The sequence below is a fragment of the Leuciscus leuciscus genome (assembly GCF_965113295.1).
Source record: "Leuciscus leuciscus genome assembly, chromosome: 18".
In the NCBI taxonomy this organism is placed as follows: Eukaryota; Metazoa; Chordata; class Actinopteri; order Cypriniformes; family Leuciscidae; genus Leuciscus; species Leuciscus leuciscus.
In genome coordinates this window covers 15,779,511-15,805,345 of record NC_138742.1, presented here as the reverse complement: position 1 = coordinate 15,805,345, position 25,835 = coordinate 15,779,511, and the positions used below count along the sequence as shown (strand labels likewise).

The following is a 25,835-nucleotide window of genomic DNA, read 5'->3' as shown; positions in this document are numbered from 1 at the left end:
GTCTATTGGCTTTATTGATCATTACTAGTAGCCAACCTTTTAATCCATCTATACCAAAGAAAGTAGTTAGGCCTACTAGTAAATCTGCATTAAGTCTGTATGGTGAAAAATAAACGATTGATTTAAAAAAACAGAATAACTAGTATTTGGAGAGATCTTCAATTTTAAAAGAACTTGTAACAATATAGTAGATGATATCCTTGTTCAATCAATGCATAAACATGAGTATACATTTTTTATTTTATTATTTATTTTATTATTATTTTACATTACATAATGTAGGGGTGAATTCAGGTTGATTGGGACACTTTTTGCTAGTCATCTCAATGGCAAAAAGTGTCCCAATCAACCTGAATTCACCCCTTGAATTTCGGTCACTACAGGGGAAAAAGTGTCCCAATTAACCTTAATATGCCTTATTTGTTGTATTTTTATACAGTTTTCCAGTTAACTTAACGCAAATAAATAGAAACTCTTTTGCTGCTTCAGTTATATAATATCTTTTGATTTACATTACTAATATATTATATTAACTGACATATTTTCATTATTAAGGCCACATGAATTGTCAAGTGAAATTGTTGGAACCGGTCATTAATAGAAAAGCCAAAACAAAAGTAAAGGCAGACATGCCCTTTATCCCAATAAGTAACCCTATTAAAATGTAAATTAATTATTATACCAGAATGGGCAAATCTTATTGTTTTATGAGACGCTTACTGGGACAATGCGCGGTCCCGCTTGGTCAGACAGGCGGCGGCGCGCATAGTTGGAGCACGCGGTACGAGCGAGCAAGCGCGCGCGCGTCTCTGTCGTTAACCGAAAAAGGAGAAACGATTGTGCTCGATTGAACTACCATGAACGTCGCAGCGACAGTCGTTGCTTTGTAAATTATGTAAAATAAAGATGTGTATCACGCTAAACACCTGTGAATACGTTGACGTAACATTCACCGGCGGAAATGTGTGCTAATAATCTCGCGGAAAAGAACAACAATATGTTTTTTTTAACAGATGATGTGTCCAGGAAGATTTGCAGGATTTAACGACGCCGTTCAAACAAGAGAACCAAACGCTCGTATAAGAAAAGGAGTACGTTAAACACCGGTAACGTTACACGACAAATTACGCTTATATCCAACGAGATGATGACGAGCTGTTGAGTGTTTGACAGATACATTGGAGAAAGCGAGACCTTTCGACGACCTGTTTCAGTTGTAATAACGACAGAGAATGCTGCACACCGGTGAGTCCCATTGACTATTATGTTAAATGATCATTAGCTTCTGAAATTCAAAGGACCACTATTTGCAGATATAAATAGTAAAATAAAAATGCATCTTTAGGTGCTGTATGTGTCTTTCAGACATATAGAAATCCCAGGCAAACATAGCTTAGATGCTAACACAACGCGGTGGTGCTGAAATAGATATTGGCAATGGGCGAGACGAGCAATATTGCCGCCTGAACGGTAAAAAATAAAGATGTTTCCATCTTTTCTTGGTCTGATTTTCTCTTCTGGTTCCACATAGGTTTCTGCTCTTGATCGTGTCTTTTATTTTCTTTATCCGTATTTGACTTGCTAACTGAGTGACAGTAAATGAAGACTGAATATGCAGCTAAGACAGGCGTTTGCTCTCTATCTTCTGTATTATGTCATATTCTGCTCTTAACCGATTCACTTATGCTTATTGTCAATTTAACAACTGATGGTGGTTGATTTAGCAAGTTACAACCTAATAGCACACGTTTAGTGTATTTTTATTTTATTTTTTTATGGCTGCCATGTCCTCTGTTGCTATGTGTTTTCAACTCAAAGCGTTGGCCACTGTTACTCAGTGTAGTGGCTCATAGATGGTCCCTGTGTATTGGTTGTCTACCTTATCTTCTTTTAAAATATAAGCATAATGTTGTAGTAGTAAGATTTTGAGTCAATGACAGATAAGTGTGTCTGAGTTTATGAAAACTAGAACTAGAAACTTTCTACAGATGTTTTTGAGTCATGTCAAGTGGTGCAAAACAATGTATCATACATTTCAAATGGGTTTACTTTACGTTACTCCATTTGTCCTGACCTGATGTGAAATGCCTTGTCATATAGTCAAAATATGTTATATTTTATTTTATTTATGACCCTGAAAGACAGTAATCCGGGTGTGAAGAGATACCACTATGTTTTATGGTTTTCTTCTCACATGACATCACAGTGGTTTCCTGCATGTTGGTTACTCCATGCTAACTTTGGTTTGATTAGCAGATGTTTTTCAAATATTAATATTTTTAAACATAACTGCCTTAATGTTGTAAGAAATAATAAAAATGATACATAATATAACAATTTTCACTTACCCTAATTGATCCATATACCATGTATTGCTATATAAAGAACTTAGCATTAAAGTAATATACACCGTAACCATAAACCTTTGGGGTCTGTAAGAATAAAGAAAAAAGTTTTTGAAAGAAGTCTCTTGCTCAGTCCGGCTGAATTATTTTGATCAAAATACAGTGAAATTGTGAAATATTATCAACAGTGCATCAACAGTTGTGCTGATTAATAGTTTTGTGTAAACCATGATAAAAAACAATTCAGGCTTCTTTGATGTATAGAGTTTATCATCTGTTTATCCCCCAAAATATACATTATACTATACACTACATTATAGTATATTCATTTGTGTAAGCCTCCTAAGACAGGTTTGTTAATTTAATAGTAGGGTCTAGGGGTCACCATAATATGCGGTAGAGTCTTGAACTTCCGGATGTCTGGAACAGCATCTATTTGAAATGGAAATCTTTTGTAATGCCTTACTGTACCTTTTGATCAATTTCATGTGCCCTTACTGAGTAAAAGTAATGCTTTAAAAAAAAGTCTTACTGACCCAACCCTAACTTGTATGCAGCTTTGTGTATTTGTGCAATTTATGCTGATGAGGACAAAGCAGTGATTAGTGTAAAAGTGATGTTAAAAATCCCTCAACTTCATTGGTAATCTGCCCCGTATTGTATGAAAGGATAAAACAACAGAGAGCTTATTTTAGTCATAAACCTCAAAAGCACAGTAGTAGCCACTTATTATTTGTAATCCACACATCATAGCAAGCTTTGATTAAATGGTCTCACCTGGATTATATCATAGACTGAACAAAGAGAAGGTAGTATTAGGCGGTATAGTCTCTCTTTTCTGGTTCACTGTGTACCCTATACCTTCTGTGACCACAGTGACACTCACTTTCACATGCTTGACCTAGATTGGACAAAAGTGTTTGTTTTGTGTTGTTCTTGGTGTTACTTAATGGGATGAGGACAAACTTTATGCCTTCAACTCCAGCTGTCACTTTGCTGTAATTTTCACCTTTGAATTTTACAAGCACCAGATTTCATTTAGGAACATTTGTCTTGATGCTTTGCTGGGTCCTTTTGGCCATAGCTTATTTTACTTTAAAAAGAGCGTTTTGTCATTTTAAGTCAGATTAAGCAAGATTCTGAGTTTATAGCCATTATCATTGTGAATCATAACACAGTCTCTTTTTCCTAGAAATAGACTGTGGTTGAGGAATGAGTATTGATGTGACTGGTTAAAAAGAAATCAATTGTGACAGCAAATTATCCAGCCTACTTGCATCAGCGCCTGAAAGCAAATGCAGATCCACAATCTCCAATCATACATTTGATGATTTTTGCCTCTAGTGTCATTCAGAATAATATGACAAAGAACATATGACCATAGCGAGACCTTTCTTGTACTGCAAACTGACCTTTTCATCTCAGCTTAAATGGGCACTTAACTCGGTTGCAAACTAAGCTGTAAATTATGTAGATACCTCAGTAATCCAAGACAGACAGCAAATGCCGGACGTTCCAGTTTAAAATGACTTTTTGTTGTTGTTGCACTTCCTGACACTTTAAATCTAAAAGGAATAGTTTTGAAAATCCAAAAATGAAAATTCTGATAATTTACTTACTCATATGTAGTTACCAACCTGCATGACTTTCTTCTGCAAAACACACAGTCACACACACACACACACACACACACACACACACACCTTTGTGGTACCTTTGATGTAATAAAAACAAATGAACACTAAATATGATGTCAGTTTACATTTATATATATATAGTATTTTAATTAAGATTGTGTTAATATAACTAAATTTGAATAATTCTAATATTCTAATTCTATTATTGGATCCCCCTGGAACCCCTAGTGGGCCCCAGCTCCCTGGTTGGTAACCTCTGCTTTAGGAGGCAGAAAAACTGAAGCGGAGTTATGATTATGTCTGTGCATTGTCAACACAGAAAGGCTCTACTTACTTTGCACAATTTATTTACAATTGAAACATAGGCTAGCTGACACTTATTCCATTCCATTCCATTTTATTTATTGTTTTGGCTGATCTCATCATACTCATATTCTGCTCCACACCTCTTTAACTCCCACATGCCCAAACTTCAGTTGGTTTTCTTGTGGTGGAATTTTGTCTATTGTCACTGCTGTCACTCACACTCAAACCAGCACATATTTTATCACGGGAAAATCTCCCAACTCTTTGTGTGTGTGTGTGTGTGTGTGTGTGTGTGTGTGTGTATGTGTGTGTGCGACCCCCCCCCCCCCCCCCTTCCTTTATATCCGTTGTTCCCATTCACACACATTTTTCCCACCCATTTGAACCCAACCCCCCTCCCCCCTTATCTGACTCCCCCTCGACTGGCTGTCTAAAAACTTGATGTCCTCTCTTCCTACCCACAATCCTTTCCTGCCCCCCCCCCCCCCCCCTTTTTTTTTTTCATCTAGCTTCATCATAGCTCAACCCCCCAAACCTTTCTGTCTGCCCCCTCCCTAAACACATACACAGATACACACACGCTACGTTCCCTGGCTCCCTCTTTGTCTGCCTCAGTAAATCAGCTGAGCCTGCTCAGTTCCAGGGGATTAATGTGTGTATGCCGGTGAAGAGAGCAATGAAAAAACTGGCAGAGGCAGAGAGAGCTCGATTTTTGTGTAGCGCCCGTTGTGTTTGGAGTTTCAGAGCACTGTGGGAGCGGACAACATGGCGTGTGTGTGTGTGAGAGTGCTTTAACAACACAGTGCACTGATTAGCTGTATCTTTGTTGAGGAAGAGCTCGGGTATGGCATGATAAAGTGATTTCAGAGACATTTAAGAAGATTCTGTCCAATGTGAGCTGCAGTTGATGCACTTTAAAAGCTTGTCAGACTTTTTAAACACATCTAGAGAAAGCGTTTGCACATTTCAAAGAGGATTAAATCACAGGCACGGATATTCAAATTAGTGATACATCTGGGTGAGGCTGAATGCCGAATGTCATGATTAGTCCCACATGCTCCACTGACAGATGAGAATGTAGAATAACAGAGTTGATATACCAAACTAAACATCCTCAGAGTTGACTGGGCTTGTCATATTTCGATTTTCCCCAAAGCATTGTTTGCTAAATTACACAGGCAAGTTAAGGCTACTCTGAGGTTCTGCCTCCAAATGTGTTGTGCATGTATATATGCAATGCTCAATAAAAGCTAAAATATGCAGCACTGATCCGCCTCAGACCCTAGTGACAGAAGCGGTTCTGGTTGTGCTTTGGTTCAGTGTAAATTAAGTACAGAATCAGTGCAGCCTTAAAGGGGTGGTTGAATATGATTTCACTTTTCTAACTTTACTTAGTGTGTAATGTTGCTGTTTGAGCATAAATAACATCTGCAAAGTTACAATGCTCAAAGTTCAAAGCAAAGGGAGATATTTTCTTTTAAAGAAATTGCTTTTTAAGGACTACAACAAACGGCTGGTAGGGACTACACGACATTCTGACCAGGTTAGTGACATGATCACCAACCCTAGAATTTACATAAACCCCGCCCCCGGGAACGTGATTTATAGATTATCATGACAGAATATGCTAATCAATGACTAGAAGATAACTACACATAAGCTACGAAGTAGTGTAGAGAAATGATTCTCTGATGACCAAGGCACTCCTTAATTAAAATGTCTTTATTACAAATTTGACATGTCTAACTGGACAACTTTAAAAAGCCCACGCGTAGCGGCATGGAGCCTTTTTCAGGGCATAATGAAGCAGATGAAAAACTGATCTTATAAAGACAAACACACACAAGTAGAAGCAAACACACAGGTGCTGGCAATCAGTGTTAAAGGTCTACAGATAATTGCTAGGACACGCCTCTCACACGGTTCTCAGCACTGAAACTATAAATCACAACAATAAACAGAAACACAGGCAACAAATAGCAAGCATATATATATCATGCATACATTGCTAGGGCACGCCTCACATGGTTCTCAGCACTGAATCTGTTGATCACAATGTAAGCAACAGGTAGCATGCATATATTCATACATACACATGCATATACATTCATGCATACATATGCATATACAATACATATGAAAAGTAAGTAATCACAAGAAAAAACAATATTACAAAATCACAGAAAAGGTCTATAATCGATCTCCTCATTTAATCCTGGATAATCCATTGCTTTAAAACTCCATATCCAAAAGGTTTCACGTTGCAATAACCGTTTTAAAATGTCACCTCCACGTATTGATTTTTTAATAATTTCAATGTCCTGAATTCTCAAAGATGATGGGTCACTGTGATGTATTTCTTTATAGTGTTTAGCCATAGGGTAATCTTCGTTGTTGACTCGGATTGTGTATTTGTGTTCATAAAACCGCTCTTTTAGTTTTCTTTTAGTTCTGCCCACATAGAAACACCCACATGGGCATTGTAGGCGGTAGACCACATAAGCTACATTAAATTCACCAACTAACCAATCAGAAATGTTGTCTACATGTTGTCACTTCTTCTTGAGTCTCTCCATCTTTCTGACTTCGGTTTGAACATAAAAGGCTAAAAGTTTTTTAAATCTCCAGAACACAAGTTGTTGTAGCTCCGCCCTCTGTGCTGGGAGCAGCAGCTCATTTGCATTTAAAGGAACAGACACAAAAACGGTGCGTTTTTGCTCACCTTCAAAAAGTGACAACTTTAACATGCTATATAAAAATATCTGTGGGGTATTTTGAGCTAAAACTTCACACACTCTGGGGACATCAGATACTTATTTTACATCTTGTGAAAATGGCATTATACCACCCCTTTAAAGGTGCAGTAAGCGATTTCTGAAAAACACTTGTGAAAGTGGATCAGACCGATCACCACACTTGTAGCCAGTCAGCAGTAGGGGACGTATATACACTCTGGATGTATACTGGGCAGTTGTGGCCTAATGGTTGTGGATTCGAGTCTCAATACCATCAGGAAATGTAGGTGGGGGAGTGAATGAACCGCACTCTCTTCCACTTTCATTACCCACACTGAGGTGTTCCCTAGGCACAGCAGCAAAAATACTCACTACTTTTTTGTTCTTCCTTGTTTTTTGTTCATCATCTTTATTTTGCTATGATAAAGACACTTCCACACTTGCATTGTGTGTTCATGCATTTGGGGTGGAGCAATGAAGGGGGGTCGTGTTTGTTTGGTTGATTTCAAATATCAACAGTGTTCTTCAATGATTCTCAGAAATCGCTTACTGCACCGTTAAAATGTTTCCATTGTTATGGAGTATGTATTTTATTTATAGCTAGTGATTGCACTGAAATTCTGGACACACTGGACACCTAAAACAAAAATTAAATTGTTTAGTGATTATACACTACCGTTCAAAAGTTTTGGATCAGTAAGATAAAAAATGTGTGTATATATATATATATATATATATATATATATATATATATATATATATATATTTATTTTTATTTAGCAAGGATGAATTAAATTGTTATTACAAATGTTACAAAAGATTTATATTTCAAATAAATTCTGTTCTTTTGAACTTTCTGTTCATCAAAGAATACTGAAAAAAAAAACATATCGCTGTTTCCACAAAATATTAAGCAGCACATTTGTTTTTAAGATTGATAATAATAAGAAATTATTCTTGAGCTGCAAATCAGTATATTAAGTCCCTTTCACACAAAGATTACGGAAAATACACGGATAATTTGTCCCGGCCGGGATCGTTTGATTTTGGTTCATTCACACTGCCCGTGATTTTCCAGAATCTGTGAGTGCGTTCACACACATCCCGTAAAGACACTCCTGTCAGATGTCAGTTCTGCTAATAACTCCTCTTTGTCATTTATACACGAAGAAGAGTCCATACTCCCCAGTAGCGCTACTGGGTTTTCCGAGTGGCTCGTTCCCCATATGCTGTAGCATAGGTTGTAGAAAGGCACGTGCGATGTGCGTCATCACTACGACACACACACCCCTTACGGCATTGGTCCTGGCTTTTGTTCACACAGGGTGTTCCAGGACTGATCCCGGCAATGTTACTAGGTCCCCATCCCGACATCGATCCCGGCATCAATCCCGGGACGTGTTTCTGTTCACACAGAAGGCACTCTAGCAATTTTACGGCAATTTCCCAGGATCAACGCGCTGTGTGAAAGGGGCTTTAGAATGATTTCTGAAGGATCGTTTGACACTGAAGACTGGAGTAATGATGCTGAAATTTGCTACCATAACATCTATGCTCTACTTTTAAAATATTGAATATTATTTGTAAAACATCTTTACATGTAAAAACTGTTTTTTGTTTTTTTCTTTACATATACTCTCATTTTACCCTATAAAATGCGTGAGAATCCTTGCCAGTTTAAAAAAAATTTCCCCCATAGTTTCATTGACCAAAACTTTGGTGCATTTCCACTCGGTTGGTACTTTTTGAAATAACATTACGTCAATTGACTTTTCAGATGTAGTCATTGTTAAATCCGCTCCTGTCTGCTGTTGTGTGTTCAGTACAATTTGAAAGTGAAACTTTGTAATAAATTGAGAAAATCGACTGTTCGAATGTATTTAACTCACTTAAACAGGACTGACAACCATATTCTGCTGTGGGAATACAGCCATAAATGCAATGGAGTATCTGATTGTGACATGATCCGAATCCTCTGTGTCAGAAACGAGTTTGGGAAGGGAGTGAAGAGTGTGAGTGATGTGTTTGGTGTACGTTTGTGACGTTCTGTAATCACTCTGTCCGGTATGTGGTTTTTATGGAAACTCCTTGCCCTGAGGACACAGGCAAATAAGCTTATGTTTAAAGCAGCACTTCCTCCTCTCATGGGTTGTTGTTGTTGTTGTTGATATCCTTTTACATCCAAACAGTCAGTTATTATATATTAGATCAAATCTATAACTGTAACTGCCATTGCATGTTTAAAACAATTATATCCTATACTTCAACTCATATAATGTTGACATATTATATATCATTGGAAAGCTTACAAACTCAAGATTCAGCCTGTGAAAACCTTTTTGAAATCGGACCTTGCGTTACCATAAATATGGTAAAAAAAATGGTACAAAATGTTGGATTTAGGTCAGGCTGACTAATTGATCACAGATAACTTGAAGCAAATCATGTGACCAGCATACTCAAGACAGACAGGCTGTATCAGTTTAACCTGTACATTTTAGCATTTGTAAAAATAAAAAAATCCTCAGAATACAAAGATTGTTACAAAAATGAATACAAAGTTAATCCCTTTTTTATACCCAAAAGTGCCAATGTGACTCAGGTGTAACATATATTTCAAAACGTGCTAAATAACAACATGAACAACATTTTTATAAATTTTCTTTTTCAGCACCTTAAGACAATATTCATAATTAATGTTAGCAGTGTTCGTATAATTTTTTCAAAAGAAAAGTAAGTTTAATATATATTTACTTATCTCAAAATCTGCATGTCCTGCACCACTGGCAGCCATGTTGGATTTAGGTCAGGCTGACTACTTAATCACAATTTTTTTTAAAACAAATCATGTGACCAGCATACTCAAGACAGACCAGGCTGTGATAAAATGATAAAAGGATTTGATGAAAAATTCATTCTTACGCCCCAAAAAAGACGACAAAAACTATGTTACACCCAGATCACATTGCCAGTTTTAGGGTTAAGTTCGCATTTGTGTGTGTGGGGGAGAGGGACAGACAGAGTTTTTACTTCAATTTGCATTTTACTTTAATCTTATCTGCAGATGTTTTTTCAATAAACCAGAGTTGCCTGCTAAACTTGCATTTCAAGATATTTTCCTCATGAAATCTATAAGCACAAAAACAAAAACGTAAAGAGAGCTTTCAGTGATTGTTCTTCCAAAAACAGAATTAAGCTACTTTAAAGGCAACAAGGCACGTCCGTATCCAATAATCGTGCAACTTCCTCTCTCCTGAGATGCCTTCATCTGATACATTTTTTAAGGCAGCATAGATGTATCCTTTTCCTGTGATATCCCACAATCCTGTGCGTTCCATTCCGTGACAGTTGAACAAGAAATAAATATGGTGTCTGAAAGTTGCGGTTGGTGATCAGTTTGTGGGTAAAAGTATGTTTTTGGACAACTTTTTCCACTTTTGATGCCATTCCTAGCAAGAAATGATTGCAGTAATTAAGTATTCGCTTAGTTATCACCGAAGCTCTGTTGATTATTAAACCACTATGCTGCCTTAGAAGTCTGTCCGAAATGGTTTTTTTGAGGTACCTTTGTGCGCAAATGCTGCCTGCAAAGTCATTGCCTGAAAGGACAGCGAGGCAACAAGTCAGCTGCTTAAGCTTTCGGTTGCAGCCGTAGTTTTGTAAAACATTGTGTAATTTGCTCTCACATGCCCAAACCACAACAGAAATTCCTGCTATTTCACCTTTACTTCCATAACAACTGGAATAAATAGTTAACCTTTGTTTTCCCAGTTTTATTTTCCGAGAGAAAGCAAGGAGCATCTTTTTCCACCTCTGAATCAGTCATGTAATTATTAGCATGTTGCCTGTAGCAATCTAACCTGATGGCCGGGCCTGCCAGAAGACAGATGAGCATGACAAGAGGAGAGCTGAAGATAATGATGTCACCAGAGAGAAAAAGAGGGAGATTGAGTTTGTGATAGGAGGCAGAAGTTGGTTTTATGGGTCACAAAGATCATTGAATCTTGTGAGAGGCAGTGTCAGGTGTTGCTCTGTATGAATGCACCCGGAGAACACTACTAGAGGAACAATGAGAATCCACTCACTGTAAACATGAGAAGCTGTAAAGCTCCCATGTGGACCAATACTGCTGACTACAATTAATATGGTTTTACTGCATATGGTCCCTTAGCGATGATCTGTGATGGTCACTCATGTTCATTCTGTATCTGCTCTGCCTCTGAATTATTTAACCCTAAAGGTCCTTTATGCCATCATTCATTATTAATCAATCACAATCCGCTGTGTTCCTTTAGTTTTTTAATGGCTAATATTTGTTGGCTCTTTTTAGATTTGTTATGCTTCTGCACCAGGTACACTCTTAACCCGAACTAGTTGACTTTACTAGAAAATTGCGTGGAAACCCATTCCACTAATCCATTTTAGTTTTAACACGGGGTGAAACTAAACAGGTTAAGTTGTATTAACATAGAATCTTAAGCGGGTGCAGTAGACAAATCAAGATTACATTAGTAGTCTTTACTTAAAATCATTCGTTCACATACATATTTTTTTTACAATATGTTTACTATTAAGCTACTATTAATTACTCACAGAATGAGTTAAACATCCTTTGTATTGAAAAAAAAAAATTCAATATAGCATTACCATTCAAAGGTTTGAGGGCAGTAAGATTTGTTTTTGTTTGTTTTAAATAAAGCATTTAATTGATCAAAAGGGAACAGTGAAGACATTTATAGTGTTACAGAATATTTCTATTTCAAATAAATGCTGTTTTTTAAAACTTTCTATTCATAAAAAGAATCCTGAAAAAACGGTTTATACAAAAATATTAAGCAGTGTTTTCAAAATTGATAATAATAAGAAATGTTTCTTGAGCAGCGAATAGCATATTAGAATGATTTCTGAGGAATCATGTGACACTGAAGAATGGCTGCTGAAAATGGTATGTATGTAGCCCACTAGGAGGTGACGTTTATAACATAGCATTGTGTTAGCATCACTAACAAATAACTGGCTAACGCAAACATTAAATGGAGCGTAACGTTAGCCGGTTTTACTGCAACAATGCCAGCTGCCTCAAACACAATGATAACCCTGTTTCAGGCTGAAGAGCAGAAGTTTTACAGTTTGTATATGATGTTAATATTACTTGAAACTCACCTTGAATTCTTTAAAAAGATCAGGGTGCCTGTCTTTTAGCTGCTTCGCCAAATGTGAGGTGTTACCTCCATTGATTTGAAATGCATGATGGCATTGTTTGCATACTGGCTTAAGAAAACATCAATAATAATGCTGTGGTCATCAGCTTCGAATGCCATATTCCATATTCGACTCTTAGCACCTTTCTTGCCAACGAGTCCGGGCGGCGCTGAACTCACCGCCATCTTCCACGTGTAGTTCTTCCGTGTGCTTGTAGCCGTTTTTCTTCTTAACCCTTTGAGGACAGATTGAAACACTTCTTAGCGTATGTGCTTCCCCCATCAGTTCTGGAAGAACTGCAGCCTCGCTACCTTCGGTACCATCGGTACTTGCGCTACTGGAGAAAAACAAGTACTGCCTGGATTTTAAAATGTTGCTACCAACTTGGTACTGAAGTATCGGTTCTCATGACATCCTTATTCACAACATCAAATATAGAGACTTTTAAATAAAATAAGATAAAAAATCTATAGTGTATGTTATAATGAAAAACGTGTCCCTTTCTGTGACATTGTGTGATGGTTGGTAAATGCTTATACTTGAGCCAAATACTCAATAATGATTCTCTGCGTTTTTCTTCCATAGGATACACCTGAAAATCCCCCCTCACTCAATGAAGGTCATTTACCTGTGAATCAGTCACCTGAGCCAGCCAGAAGAAACTCTATGTAGGAAATGGAGATAAGGAAAGTACACATCAAAAACTGAATTAACCTGCACGGATATACTAACAAAACAAGCACCCTCTGATACTCCTGTGAACTCAAGGGAACGTGGAAGATAAGAGCTGCAGAAAAGAGTGAGTGATTCTTGTCGCTGACAGCTGGCAAGACTGGAAGGACGGCTGAGAAACTTCATAAGAGGGTGAGAGGGTGATCACTGAGTGAGAGAGACGGGGACTGACAGAGAGCCAGAGTGCAGGAGGGGGCGGCGGCGGCGGAGGAGTGGGAAAGGTCAATCGCCATGGCTACGGACCCAGGAGAGCCCACTGCCACGGAGGAATCCTCTGGAGAGAAACCTGATGGAGAGAGGGAGGAGGAGAATGACCAGGGGAACAGGGCTGCCCGTGAGAGAGAGAGGATGCACAGCACGCCGTCTGACTTCCCCTCCTCCCAGACCCAGGAAAAGAGAGCGTGGTGCGCAGGAGGAGGAGGAGGTGGAGTGGAGGACAGTAAAGAAATGGAGGCACCGGTCAGACCTCTGACCTTCTTCATGCCCTCCTCCCCAGCAGCCCACGAACCGTGCAGGAAACGGGAGAACAAGCGTTTTTTTCGAAAGAGCGTGGAGATATGCGAAGAGGATGATGAGGTGGAAGGAATCCCCGATGCCCCTCACAGCGCCCCTCACCTCGAGTTTTGTGCCTCCGACTCTGTTTTCACCAGCGGAGCCCAACAGTTACCCGCCAGTGCCTCGGCTGCCTTGTGTGAGGATGGCACTCATGGCACACAGGATCCTGATAAGACCGGCCTTTCGGCGCCCACTCTAAAGGGGAAGGAAAGAGATAGAGAACAGGAAGAGGAGGCTGAGATGAAGGCTGTTGCCACTTCGCCCAGTGGCCGCTTTCTAAAATTTGACATCGAGCTTGGCAGAGGAGCGTTCAAAACTGTTTACAAAGGCCTGGACACAGAAACCTGGGTGGAAGTTGCCTGGTGTGAACTGCAGGTTAGTCTTGTTTACCCACAAATGAATTATGGTTACTGTATTAATACAACTAATGCACTTGAGTAGCAAAGGTTTTGACATTTCATTGCAATATGGTGGGCCGATAGCAGCGTTTAGTATTGGTTACTTTATTTGGAGAGGAATGTGAGTTGTATCATGTTTTTCAGTCTAAGTGCTTTAGCCCTACTGGTTTGAATTAGGATGCTGTTACTCAGGAGTTTTCCAAGCTTGTTGGTGAAATCTTAGCCTCTTGTGTTTCTCTCTTCAGGCTGTTACAGTTGAGTGCTGTGAGAACAGTAGAAAAAAAAAAAAGAGTTTCAAAGTCAGAGCTCAATAGCTTTATAGATTACACAGAGACTATCCGTGGGAGAGAAGGGTCAGGCCTACTCAAGGCGCAATGAACTGGACAAACAACAAGGCTCAAAGAAGCTCTCTTGTTGTGAAGTGGATTCTATTTGACTTTGCCTCTATGCTGAACCTATTGTTGCCCACTACGTGTTGTATTTTCCCAGAAAAGTCGTCGTTGAATAATTGGTTTTGTGACAGAGACCCAACTGTTTTATGATGCAGTTGTCAACAGAGGGGCACGCATAAGTAGATGCCGGCTGCGGACCGCATTGCTCTTGTATCACAACAGTGTAACATACAATAGCTTAGCCAGCATGCCATTAGAAATATTTGCGTGCCACGTGTCCTTTATAATCCTCTCGTGAAGCAAAGTCTTTCAGCGCATGCAAAACCACCAGCTGAGAGGAAAGCCTGCTGCATTTCAGCACTAAGATGGCACTCGGTACAATAATTAGCCAATAAGGTCCATTTGAGGAGGTTAATATCAGCTATGTAAGAGGCTTAGTGATTCAGATTATTGATTAAAAGGTTGAAGTGGCATGTAAATCATGGGTCTGATCAAGGGAGATTATTTAGAGAATTACCATTTACATGGTACCACCTTATTCAAATTTCTCAGTGGACCAAAGCTATGATTAATATTCATCCTCAGCTTCTCAGTGTGCCAAAGGAAGTACTTTTCTACACATTTATTTTCATGACATTTTAGTCTTGAATTTATAATTATTCATTATTCATGCTTTTTGGGGGTCACTGGACCCCATTTTGAAAACCCCTGCATTGATCATTTTTAACTGCTCAATTTGCCGTTCATAAACCAACCTTGCAATTTATTATCCCCAAAAACATTAATCTGGCAAGAAATTGCTGCATCATTGGATAGCTAGTGTTGTTATTGGTCTACATCATGTCTTTGTTTATCATGACATGGATAGATATACTGGATAGATGTCCCTTCTGATGTGGCAATTTGTTGTCAGTAGCAAAACAAAAACGGAGAATAACAACACACGGATGTACTTTTATGATGATTCTACTAATGTGTACAAAACGTGTACTCAAAAAGCTAATAAGTGTGATTTAGTTTTAATTCAGCGGTAGATTTTTTTTTTTTAATGGTAGAAAGATGAAGTGGTTGCTGTAAGCAAGCAGTTAGTTTTCCAGGATGTTATCAGCACTCAGTTTTAAACAAACAACAGAAAAACAAGCAAAGGGTACCATGGTGGAATACAGATCTATGATACTCTGACAGTAAAAGAGGAATAATGAAAATGGCAAAGCAGGGACTGAATGAGCAATCTGATGTTTGTTCTCAGTTCTCTCTTTATCATGTGTGGTTTGTTTGGTTGCTTTGTGTTGAAAGGTTGGTAGTCATGTGTTTGGCTTGGAGATAATCCCACACACACTAGGGCCAATTCACTAAACAGTTGCACCATTTTAGTTTGTGATATATCATCATGTGTTTGCTTATCTGATATAGTGTTAAAACAATGTGGACAGCATGTGCAAATAAACAGTTCATAATGTGTTAAAACAGTCCATCCATCCTTCACCTTCCTCTTTATTCTTATGTCAGCCTGGTACTTGACATGACAAAAACATAAGACTGTGGCCTGTGCACAGATACAGTGATTGTAATATTATTCACTTTAATCTTTACAGTATGAATTGTGGTGTAATCTGTTGACTGAGATTGAGCAGATTAATCCATGTTTAGAAGGCATTCTGTCAAGCCTCCGTGACCCCCAACAGTCCACACTGCTGCTTAATGTGATGCACAACTAAACTATCCAACTCTTAGACAGATTCCTGATGTGAGCTGTTTGAACAATGTGGTTATTGCAGATTCGCGAAAATCTTGGAAGTGAAAAACCCAGAATGAGATAATGTGCTCAGTTAATAAACTGTATGTGTGATGATTGTGCTATTGTGTATTCTCTTGTAAGGAGGAGTACCATGTTTTATCCAATAAGTCCTTTGCAATTATTTACATTCACACCACACATTGTCATCCAAATAAGGGAATTTGAAGTTAAAAATCATGTCTTGTACAGTATGCATTATGTGAGTTCAAGTTTACTATGCACTACTATATCACAGTAGGTGTGCATTTTGCTTTGAGTCATTTATAATGTAGGCTACATTGGTAAAACGCAAAGTTCTTTGTGTTCACTTTATTTCCTCATTGAGATAATTCCCAAAAATTTCGTTGACTGCCGGTTACAGAAAGGAAGAGATTTCTCCATGATGTGTTTGATGCTGTTTCAACTTTTCCAAGGTAGGCTAATGTAGCTAGCAGAAGTGTTTATGAATTTATAGCTATGATAATTGTCAGCTGTTATTGGCAGTTTAAAACTAGTTTTTGTTTTGTTTGTTTGAAAACCTTTTTCTTTTTATGGAAAGTAAACCAAGTAAAAATCTGAACCACTGGACTGACCAAACCAGCAGAAAAAAGTCCTTTCTGTTGAGCTCTTATATTTATGTAATTCTACCTTGTGCAATATTTCTTGACAAATATTTGCTCCTATCATACATTACTGATGCTTCTAATAAAGGTGATGATACACAGGCCAGGGCAACTTTTTGAGCAATGTTGCTGGGCAATCTTGCCGAGCGATTGTTGCTTGGGCACTTTCCCATTGAAAATGGGCAATACATTTATATCTGGATAATTTTGATTGGTCGTGGGCTCTGTGTCTCATCTGGTTGCCCATTGATGGCAACATTGCCCAGCAACATTGCTCAAAAAGTTGCCCTGTGTATCATCACCTTTAGTGACATAACATGAGCAGAAAAGTCTACTGAATTGGCAATCAGAATTATTTGCATGACAATTAATCATCAGCCAAACCTGCATATTGACAGCCGTATTGTCAAGAACATTTTGGTATTAGGCTAAGTCTTTTAGAGTTGGTTATTGGCAAGGGCCTCACGATTCGATACATATCGTGATATGTCACGATACGATATATTGCGATACGATACATATTGCGATTTATATATTGCAATATTTTTAAAAAAAAGTAAAAAATTATAGTTGAAAATACAACTTGCTGTGTGGTATGTGTATCACATTATATCGATAACTCGCATTATAAATAAAAACTTCCATTCCAATTTATTAGCAAAGCTATTTGAATTGCAGTGTCACTGAACAGTGAACACACTGAAATGAATGAAGTGCATATTGGGTCTATCATGCCTTTGGCCTTTCATGTGTCGTGCAGTTGCACTCATTTTTCAGAGCTTCAGTTATAATTACAATTGACCCTAAAGACGAAAGTACTAAAAATAAAATTGAGCTGTCTTACATGAGAAAGAGTTCTGTTGTACAGATACAGGTAGCCTTGCAGATATACAGTACAACAGCAGGATTTCCTCTCACCACTCAAAGCTTTCTGTAATCACTCTGGGTTTTCCATTTCTCACTCCCCAGTGAGAGAAACCCTGTTCTGAGCTATCCTGGAGTGAAAGAAAACATGCACACTCTGTCTTTCATAAAACCAGTTCTTCGCCACAGGCAAAATTGCAAAAATCCGCTTTAATTAGGCTACAGTTAAACACAAAACTGATGATAAGCAAAATTGCTTTCTTGGGTATTCATTCACATTATGAATTCTCATGAAACAATCCTTAATATTGATCTATCATTAATAACTGGGGTTTGGCCTTCCTTTGAATAACCTGTTCATGTCAGCTGAGGTGAGGACTGGATTGCTTTCACTTTTAATTTAGATTTTGTATGAGATTCTTTCCTGTTTCTTACATTCATTTTAGTATGATATAAGGACAAGGATAGGGCTGGGCAATAAATCGATTTTATCGATTAACTCGAATGTGTAGTCGATTTTCTCTTTAACATCCGCCGACGCTGCCCTCTGGGCTCCTGTAGTTCCGAACAGGCTTAGCGTTTGCCATAGAGATACACACAAACTACATGGCAAATGAACAAGACAGTGGCAGGCCGGCAGCACAAGCACACCCGCCAAAAACATTTACAAACTGAATCCGCAGGGCTGCCAACTCTCACGCATTCACCGTGAGACTCACGCAATTGTCACTTTTTACACGCTCTCACGCAGAGAAAAATCGCGAAGCAAAGAGGACACCGACAGGGAAGACAGAGCAGGTTACTATTGATATGAAACTAATTCTCAGCTTTCAGATTCTGTCAATTTAAACACGAAATTCAAACTATAAACACCGTTTTGGCGCTTATAAATGTGACGTCACAGCTCGCTGACAGACCTCAGTTCAAGCGGCACGTGAACCGATCATCTGTTACTCTTTACTACTAGTTAATAGTAAATAAACACGAATGATCAATAGGTAATTTTAAAGATACAGTTCAACTTACTGAAATGTAATAAAATCAATCGATCAGTGTTTTTCAACCACGGAAAGAGGTCCATAAAACAGCTGGAGAACAATGTCACATAACGTTACATTCACCTCAGGAAAGCCATTTAATGACCATAGCACGTTAGTTTGACTTAAAAAAAAAAAGTCTATAGAGAGGAGTAGTCTGCTAAATATGATAACTATATTACATATTTATTATATTTTTTACCTATATCATTAAAATATTATAACGTGTTTATTATAAAAAACGCATTATTTCTTATAATAATACCAGCTGACAGGGCTCTGTATGTTTACAGCATTAAGGTGAGACATTTTTTTTGTTTGGAGAAAAATTTACATAACACATTAACGTATCTACTGTAACTAATATTTATCCAAATCGATATTAAATCAAGATCAGAATCAAATCACAAGAATTGAATTGAAATTGTGAAATTTGTGTCAAGCAATAATAAAAACAGTAGCACTGTTGAGTAACACTCATTGTACCATGTAACATTGTGTTGTCACTAAACTTAACAAAATTATGTTTAGTTACCAAATGTTTTGACAATTACAATGCAGTTTTTGCAAATTTTATTTTTATCTATTTTTTACAAAATAAAGTTAAAACTTGTTTTGAACAATTTCTTTGTCATCTGCAGATTGATTTTAAGTATGGGGAAAAAATCGATTTAAATTGAAAAAATCAGGGATTTTTTTTTAGGCCATATCGCCCAGGCCCTAGACAAGGACAGTTCAGGTTATTTCAGAACAGTGCAACTCTCTACGACCTCACCGAGTCCAAACAGATTTGTACTGGGTGCCAGTAAGAGCAGTAGTGATGGTTAGAAGGCATGTTGTTCTGTCATTTCGGTGACAATTTTGTTCTCTATTAAATGGCCTGGATCCAGATAAACTTGGACAAGCGCATAACCCTGTAATGTAAATTTGGCTATTTTTGCAGCTAAATAAGGCAAGCAGAGCTGGCTAGACGGATATTCTTCCACAGCCTCCAGGTTGTTTGTTGAAGATGGTTCTGTCTGGCCAGCATATCCTTTAATGACACCTTACCTTTAAAAGCTTTATAAGCTTTAAAAGCTAAAAGTCTGTTATATCATCAGCGCATGAGCAAATGTGAACTTATGCTGTTTACAGCATTATCACTTATGTGTTACTTATCTGATATTTATTCGTTTCATTAACTAATCAAAACCTAATTTCCTTCCTTGAAAAGGCCGATCAGAACCTCATCCCACACACTCGTATATTAAACATTTGCAGTCGATTGTAAGAAAGGTGCAGGGTTTAAGAGGATTAAATGATCTGAGAGAGAAGTCTGTCTGAGTTGACATTTTTAGTTATGATATGCAGTTTTACGTATTCATTAAGACATTATTAATTATGTTTATTAAGACATTGTCCTCACCGGGACCATTCGCTGTCCCCAACAGTGAGTTTTCAGTGTTTACTAGTGGGCACATTTGGTCCTAACCTAACCTAACCCCACACACACACAAATGTGTGTGTGTGTGTGTGTGTGTGTGGGGCGTACAGTGTTGGAGGGATGTTCTATCTGACCGTGCGATTGAGTATACAGGGTGATCCAGGGAGTTAATTACAGTGGGTGCCTGTCAGGCCTGAACAAAAAGCCTGCACAGACAGCACAACTCACGCAGAAACACAACTGGCTGAATGTAAGCAGCCCAAACCAGACCAGTCTGCCCCAGCTCAGCTCCTGCCACAACAAAACTCTCCAGACCATAGAAAAATGGTTTGATTTAGACATTTTACAAAGAGTAAAAACAGACGAGCAGCACTAGCTGAAACACTAATCATCTATGAAACAATATGAATAATCATATTCATATATGTACTGCTACTCATATGGAAGGGATTCGGCTCTTCTGTAGTTTTTACTTCAGTCTAGATGTGGGTCTTATTGGAGAGTCATGCGCTCTGGAAGCGGTGGTCACAAAATGCAATGACAAGATTTAAGTGATTTTACTTATTTTTTTGTAGCATCATGTGAATCATGTTATTTTACCCAGACAGTTGGCCAATAGGACCATAATGAAGATGCATACTATAAGTCAGAAATAAGAGCTTTTTCACAATACTAAATATCTCTCTCTCTCTCTCTCTCTCTCTCTCTCTCTCTCTCTCTCTCTCTCTCTCTCTCCCTCCCTCCCTCCCTCCCAGTCTAAACTCATTTAATTCAGAGTAATGTACTGTGAGTGCAGCAGAACTTTTCACCCCATCAGTTGTTGTCAAATTTAGTGTCAGACATGCAGTGACATAATGTGGCTCTGAGTAAAAGAGAAACTGAGGCAATGACTCTGTGTGAACATCTTCCTTCTGATGGCAGAGCTCTGTCTGAACCCTCTATTAAAAATAGAGACCAACCCACTGGCGTTTTGCCCCGTCTGTGCAAAAGGTCAGTGTCCTCAATGTTCAGTAGGATCACATTCAGACATATGGTGTGTGTTCAGTGAGGGTGAGAATCTTTTAGCACCTCGCGATCCGATTCTAAAACGATTATTCAGTTACATTTTAGTTAATGAGTTTACTGACTGCTTAAATGGATGCATTTTTAAATTATTTTTTATATTATAAATTATATTTATTAAATTACTTGTATAATTATAAGTACTTTTAAAAATAATTGCAAATTAATAATACATCAAAACAATTGTACGTTAAGAAATAACTATATAACATTCATCTTAAAAAAAAGACATTTTTTTAAGCCATTAGTCGACTAGTAGCATGTAGCGCAATAATTCTGACTTAAATACACATATTGCTAAAATATGTTTTGTTAGAATTTAAGCATAGTTTAAGTAATCATATTTATGAGAGTCTCCGTTACCTTAATTATACGTTTATCTCTGTGAAGCTGCTTTGAAACAATCTACATTGTTAAAAGCGCTATATAAATGAAGATGACTTGACTTGACTTGACTTGAGAGCAGTAACAGTAAAGGCACTATTGTTAAATGTAATATAATCACTATGATCAGACGAGTAAATGTGTGTGTTCTTCATATCCTGTACAAGTTAACAGTTTGTGCTTTTGTTTTTGTTTATCATTTTTAATTTAGTTTTAATGTCTGCTTTAAAATAGTAAGCAATTACTTGTTTTTAGGTTTATAATGTAATGTTTGTATTTTAACCCTTTTTTTTTCTTATACAGCATAGCCTACATAAATATATATTGCATATTGTTTGGAGGACAGCATTTGGCAGGATATGGAATAAAATTGTTTAAAATCATGGATTAAAAATTGTAATTTAAAAAATATTTTGATTGTGTAATTTTTTGATTATCATCCGAATTGAAAAATAATCTACAGATTAATCGATTATCAAAATAATCGTTAGCTGCAGCCCTAGATATACATGATGACTGAATTTGTTATTAGTGACACAAGCATCAGTCTGTTCAGTTATTTCTGAAATATGTGATTCTTTGAGTAATATTCTGTTCTAGGTATTAGACTTTTGAGGAGTTAGCCTAATATATTTGAGTAATTCTGACATGCAACCAGTTGCTCATATTATTGAATTGATTTGTTTTTAGAGGATTGCTCAGTTAAAATCGAAATGTTTCTGGTTGTCTTATTTTTCACTAACGCACACACATATACACTGACAGGCATGCGTCTTCATTGCAGTGCATTGAACTAGTGGGTATTATGTTGCTTTTGCCATGCTGCTGAATTACAGTGAATGTGTTAGTAATATGAGCTGATCATTCACCCCCCCCCCCCCCCCCCCCCCCTTTCCTCTTCATTGAAGTTAAACCCATAAGGCGTATCGACTAGCACAATAATAAAAAGATGATAGTCATGATTGCTTTACACATCCATAGGGATCAGAGAATTCAGTTAAATAAGTGAACATGGATTGCAGAGCTAATTCAATTTAAAAGCCATGATGTACACAGTGTTGTCTAATGCATACTTTCTCTTTCTATGTTTCATCAGCACAAGCGGTAGCTCAGCAAGCATTTATGCATAAAGTTTTTGTGGGACTTTTTTCAGGCTGAACAGGTGACAGGTCCTGAGAGTGTTTCTTTTTGTGGAAAGGGTCAGGCTGGCTTAGGCTTTATGCTGTTTACAGTAGCCTGAGCGACTGCAGCCTCACCTGACAACTGAACAAACACGTTGCCAAACTGAGCAGATACATCTTCAGCATGGGAACTCAACTTGCATAATGTTTAAAGTGTGGTTGACGGGTTGCCTGACCGGTTTGTTTCTTGTTTCATTGTGTGCCGTCGTTTGTGTGACTACTGACTAATAAGCCATTGATATTGAACACCTTTTAGCAATCCAAACTCATTATCATTACCAAGCTACAGTGCAAATTTAGTGAACTAAACTTTTTGTTTTGTTTTAAGTGTAATTTAATTTCTGGTGACTTTCAACATCTCGTAATACAGTTTATTATGTGGTCAAGGTCTAGGGTTTTGAAATCCAAATGGTGCAGGTTCTAATCCTTTAACTGTTATTCCTTGGGAAATGTCAGCCGGACAATAGTTTGAGAGCAAAAACACTGTCTTTTTGGTTTTGCATGATGTGACTAATGACTTTCTCCTAGCTATTGCTGAACATAATGTTTTAATGGAAGGTCAAGACAGTGCTGTATGAAGAGGGCAAAGGACCAGTGAAACTCAGACAGACAGAGGCGCCCTTACGAGACAGTCTTAGACACTAACTCAGCGTTCAGGGCTGCACGTAGATGCTCAGACAAACACCCGCACACACACACATGCACAGATGCTCTCATGTTAGCTTTCAACCACAAAATACAGAGCTCAGCACGAATTTTCAGTGCACCACAAAACAGGAAGCATCTGTCAACACAAAGATACCTTGTTATAGCACTGGAAATAATCAGTCAAAGTTCAAGGAATAGGGTGGTACTTTTAGTGATGTGTCGGTTTGTTTGTAACTGTTAGTTAGAAGCTTTATGTTTTTTTGGAAAATAGGAAAGAGAAACCTTTTAAATCATTTTTTTTTTTTTTTTTTTTTATGAGACAGTCTTAAACTGAAACATTTGGTCACACCAGTCTAATATATTTGGTTGCAACCTTGACTATGCCAGCACTAAATCTGTATAGATGCAAGAGATGGGGGAAAAATTTAGATCCTGATGCATCATAATGCTTTCCTAAACGATTCTGGATCGATCCTCAAATTCATCGGAATTTAAATTAATTATTAATAATTCTGGTTATTGAAAATGCTTACACAGGGACAAACATTACTGATAAGTGCCATGTGCTGTGCAACGCTGCAAAAATGGCACGGAACGCAAATTCTCAGTGGAATTTATACAAAGAAGTATGCTTGCACTGTACAAACAAGCATACACATATATATATATGTGTGTGTGTGTGTGTGTGTGTGTGTGTGTGTATATATATATATATATATATATATATATATATAATTATGAATATTATTTAATATATATTTTTATATTTATCATTATTATTATTATTATTATTATTAATAATATTATTTAACCTTCACACAGAATTAGCAAGGAGACACCTTGAAAAATATTTTGTTCCTTTACACTGTTTACATTTACATTTAGTCATTTGATTTAGGATCATTTTGGAATCATATGACTCATTGAATTGCAATTGAAGTCTACTGCTTTTTATTGGTAGCTGAAAGCATTTTCAAATTAGCTCTTTTAAAACTTTTAAGTAAAATAAAAAATGCAGAAGGTGATAAGTGAAGTTTGAGGTTGATTTAAAATGCTAATATTGTGAAATAATTTTATTACAATATAGAACTCCAGTCTTCAACGTCACATAGGCTTATCCTTCAGAAATCATTCTAATATGCTGATTTGGTGCTCAAGAAATATTTCTTATTATCAATGATTCAATGTTGAAAACAGTTGTGCTGCTTGACTTTCTCTTTTTGTGTGGAAACTTTTACTTTTTCAAGTTTCTTGAATGAATAGAAAGTTGATGTAAAGAAAGTTCAAAAGAGCAGCATTTATTTTAAATATTTGTAACATTAAAATGGTCAAAAGTGACACTAAAGACATTTATAATGCACCTTTGCTGAATAAAAGTATGAATGTCTTTACGAATAAACTCTGACCCCAAACTTTTGAATGCTAATGTATGCAAAACATTTTGTGAATGACTGGTGTTTGCATTATGCAGCGCTTTCGTCACGGTTCTGCGGGCCGATTGGTTTTGGGCCTACGCATTACTTACTGGCATAGAAAGGAGGAAAAGAAAACAAGAGGCCTCAGCTTCCACAGAATACTTCCTCAAAGTAACATCTAGGTAGTTGATTGCTTAAGAGAGAAGCAGGGAGCAGAGGAGAGAGGATGACATGATATACAGATGAAAGTTTAACGAGAGAGAAACCTCATTACATGGCAAATCAGATTGTATGCCACAAAACAACCTCCAGAAATTAGCCCTCTTTGTTGATGCATAGACAGCAGGCCATTGCAAAGTTGTTTACAGAAATTAAAGTAAGATTATGTCTCATAAATCTCATGCAGTGAGTTTGCTGAGCTGTGAAAGCTGGAATTCTTTGCTTTTATTTGGTTGTTTATTTTACTGTTGCTTACGTAACTATTGTTGTGGCCTTTGACCCAGACATCTTTGATTTATTTTATCCATGTAGGTCACACAGACAAACACACAGAAAGCCAATGAATCTGAATACTTCTTATATATTAATATACATGTACCAAATGACCATTGAGAACCAAATGTAGATTATCACAGTTAGACAGACGATATATATATTTTTTTGTCTATGAAATCAGAAACCGGAGAGATGTTTCATCATCTTGCAGATTAAAGATTACAAGCCTTTTTTGGGTGCTTGTTTTAACATCTGTTCAGATTTAGTGGAGACAAAGAACAGCTTGTCTTAAAGGTATAGTTCATCCAAAAAATGAACATTCTGTCACAATTTATTCACCCTCATGTTGTTTCAAAACTTGATTTAATTTATTTTTCTGAGAAACACAAATTATGTTTTAGTGTTTTTTGTCCATGCAATGGAAGTCATAGGGGTCCAATGCAGTTTTAGTCCCCATTGACTTTCATTGTATGGACAGACATTTGAAACATTCTTCAAAATATTTTCTTTTGTGTTCCACAGAAGAAAGAAAGTCATACAGGTTTAGACTGACTAAAGGGTGAGTAAATGATGACAGAATATTCACTTTTAGGCAAACTGTTTCTTTAAAAAAACGAATGCATT

The 25,835-nt window shown here is 37.4% G+C and overlaps 1 protein-coding gene across 6 annotated transcripts in view; it reads left to right on the top strand.

Moving 5' to 3' along the window:
* The first annotated feature begins 418 nt into the window (after window positions 1-418).
* wnk3 (WNK lysine deficient protein kinase 3) overlaps window positions 419-25,835 on the top strand; it is a 51,981-nt gene continuing 26,564 nt past the window's right edge. For 3 of the 6 annotated variants that reach the window (XM_082146130.1, XM_082146129.1, XM_082146127.1), the window contains exons 1-2: window positions 420-1,245; window positions 12,811-13,887. In XM_082146130.1, coding sequence (XP_082002256.1) covers window positions 13,189-13,887 — 699 coding nt within the window. In that variant the 5' untranslated portion in view covers window positions 420-1,245; window positions 12,811-13,188. Of the gene's footprint in view, window positions 1,246-12,810; window positions 13,888-25,835 lie in introns of all 6 variants that reach the window. The other 3 variants (XM_082146128.1, XM_082146126.1, XM_082146131.1) reach the window with 2 other exon arrangements.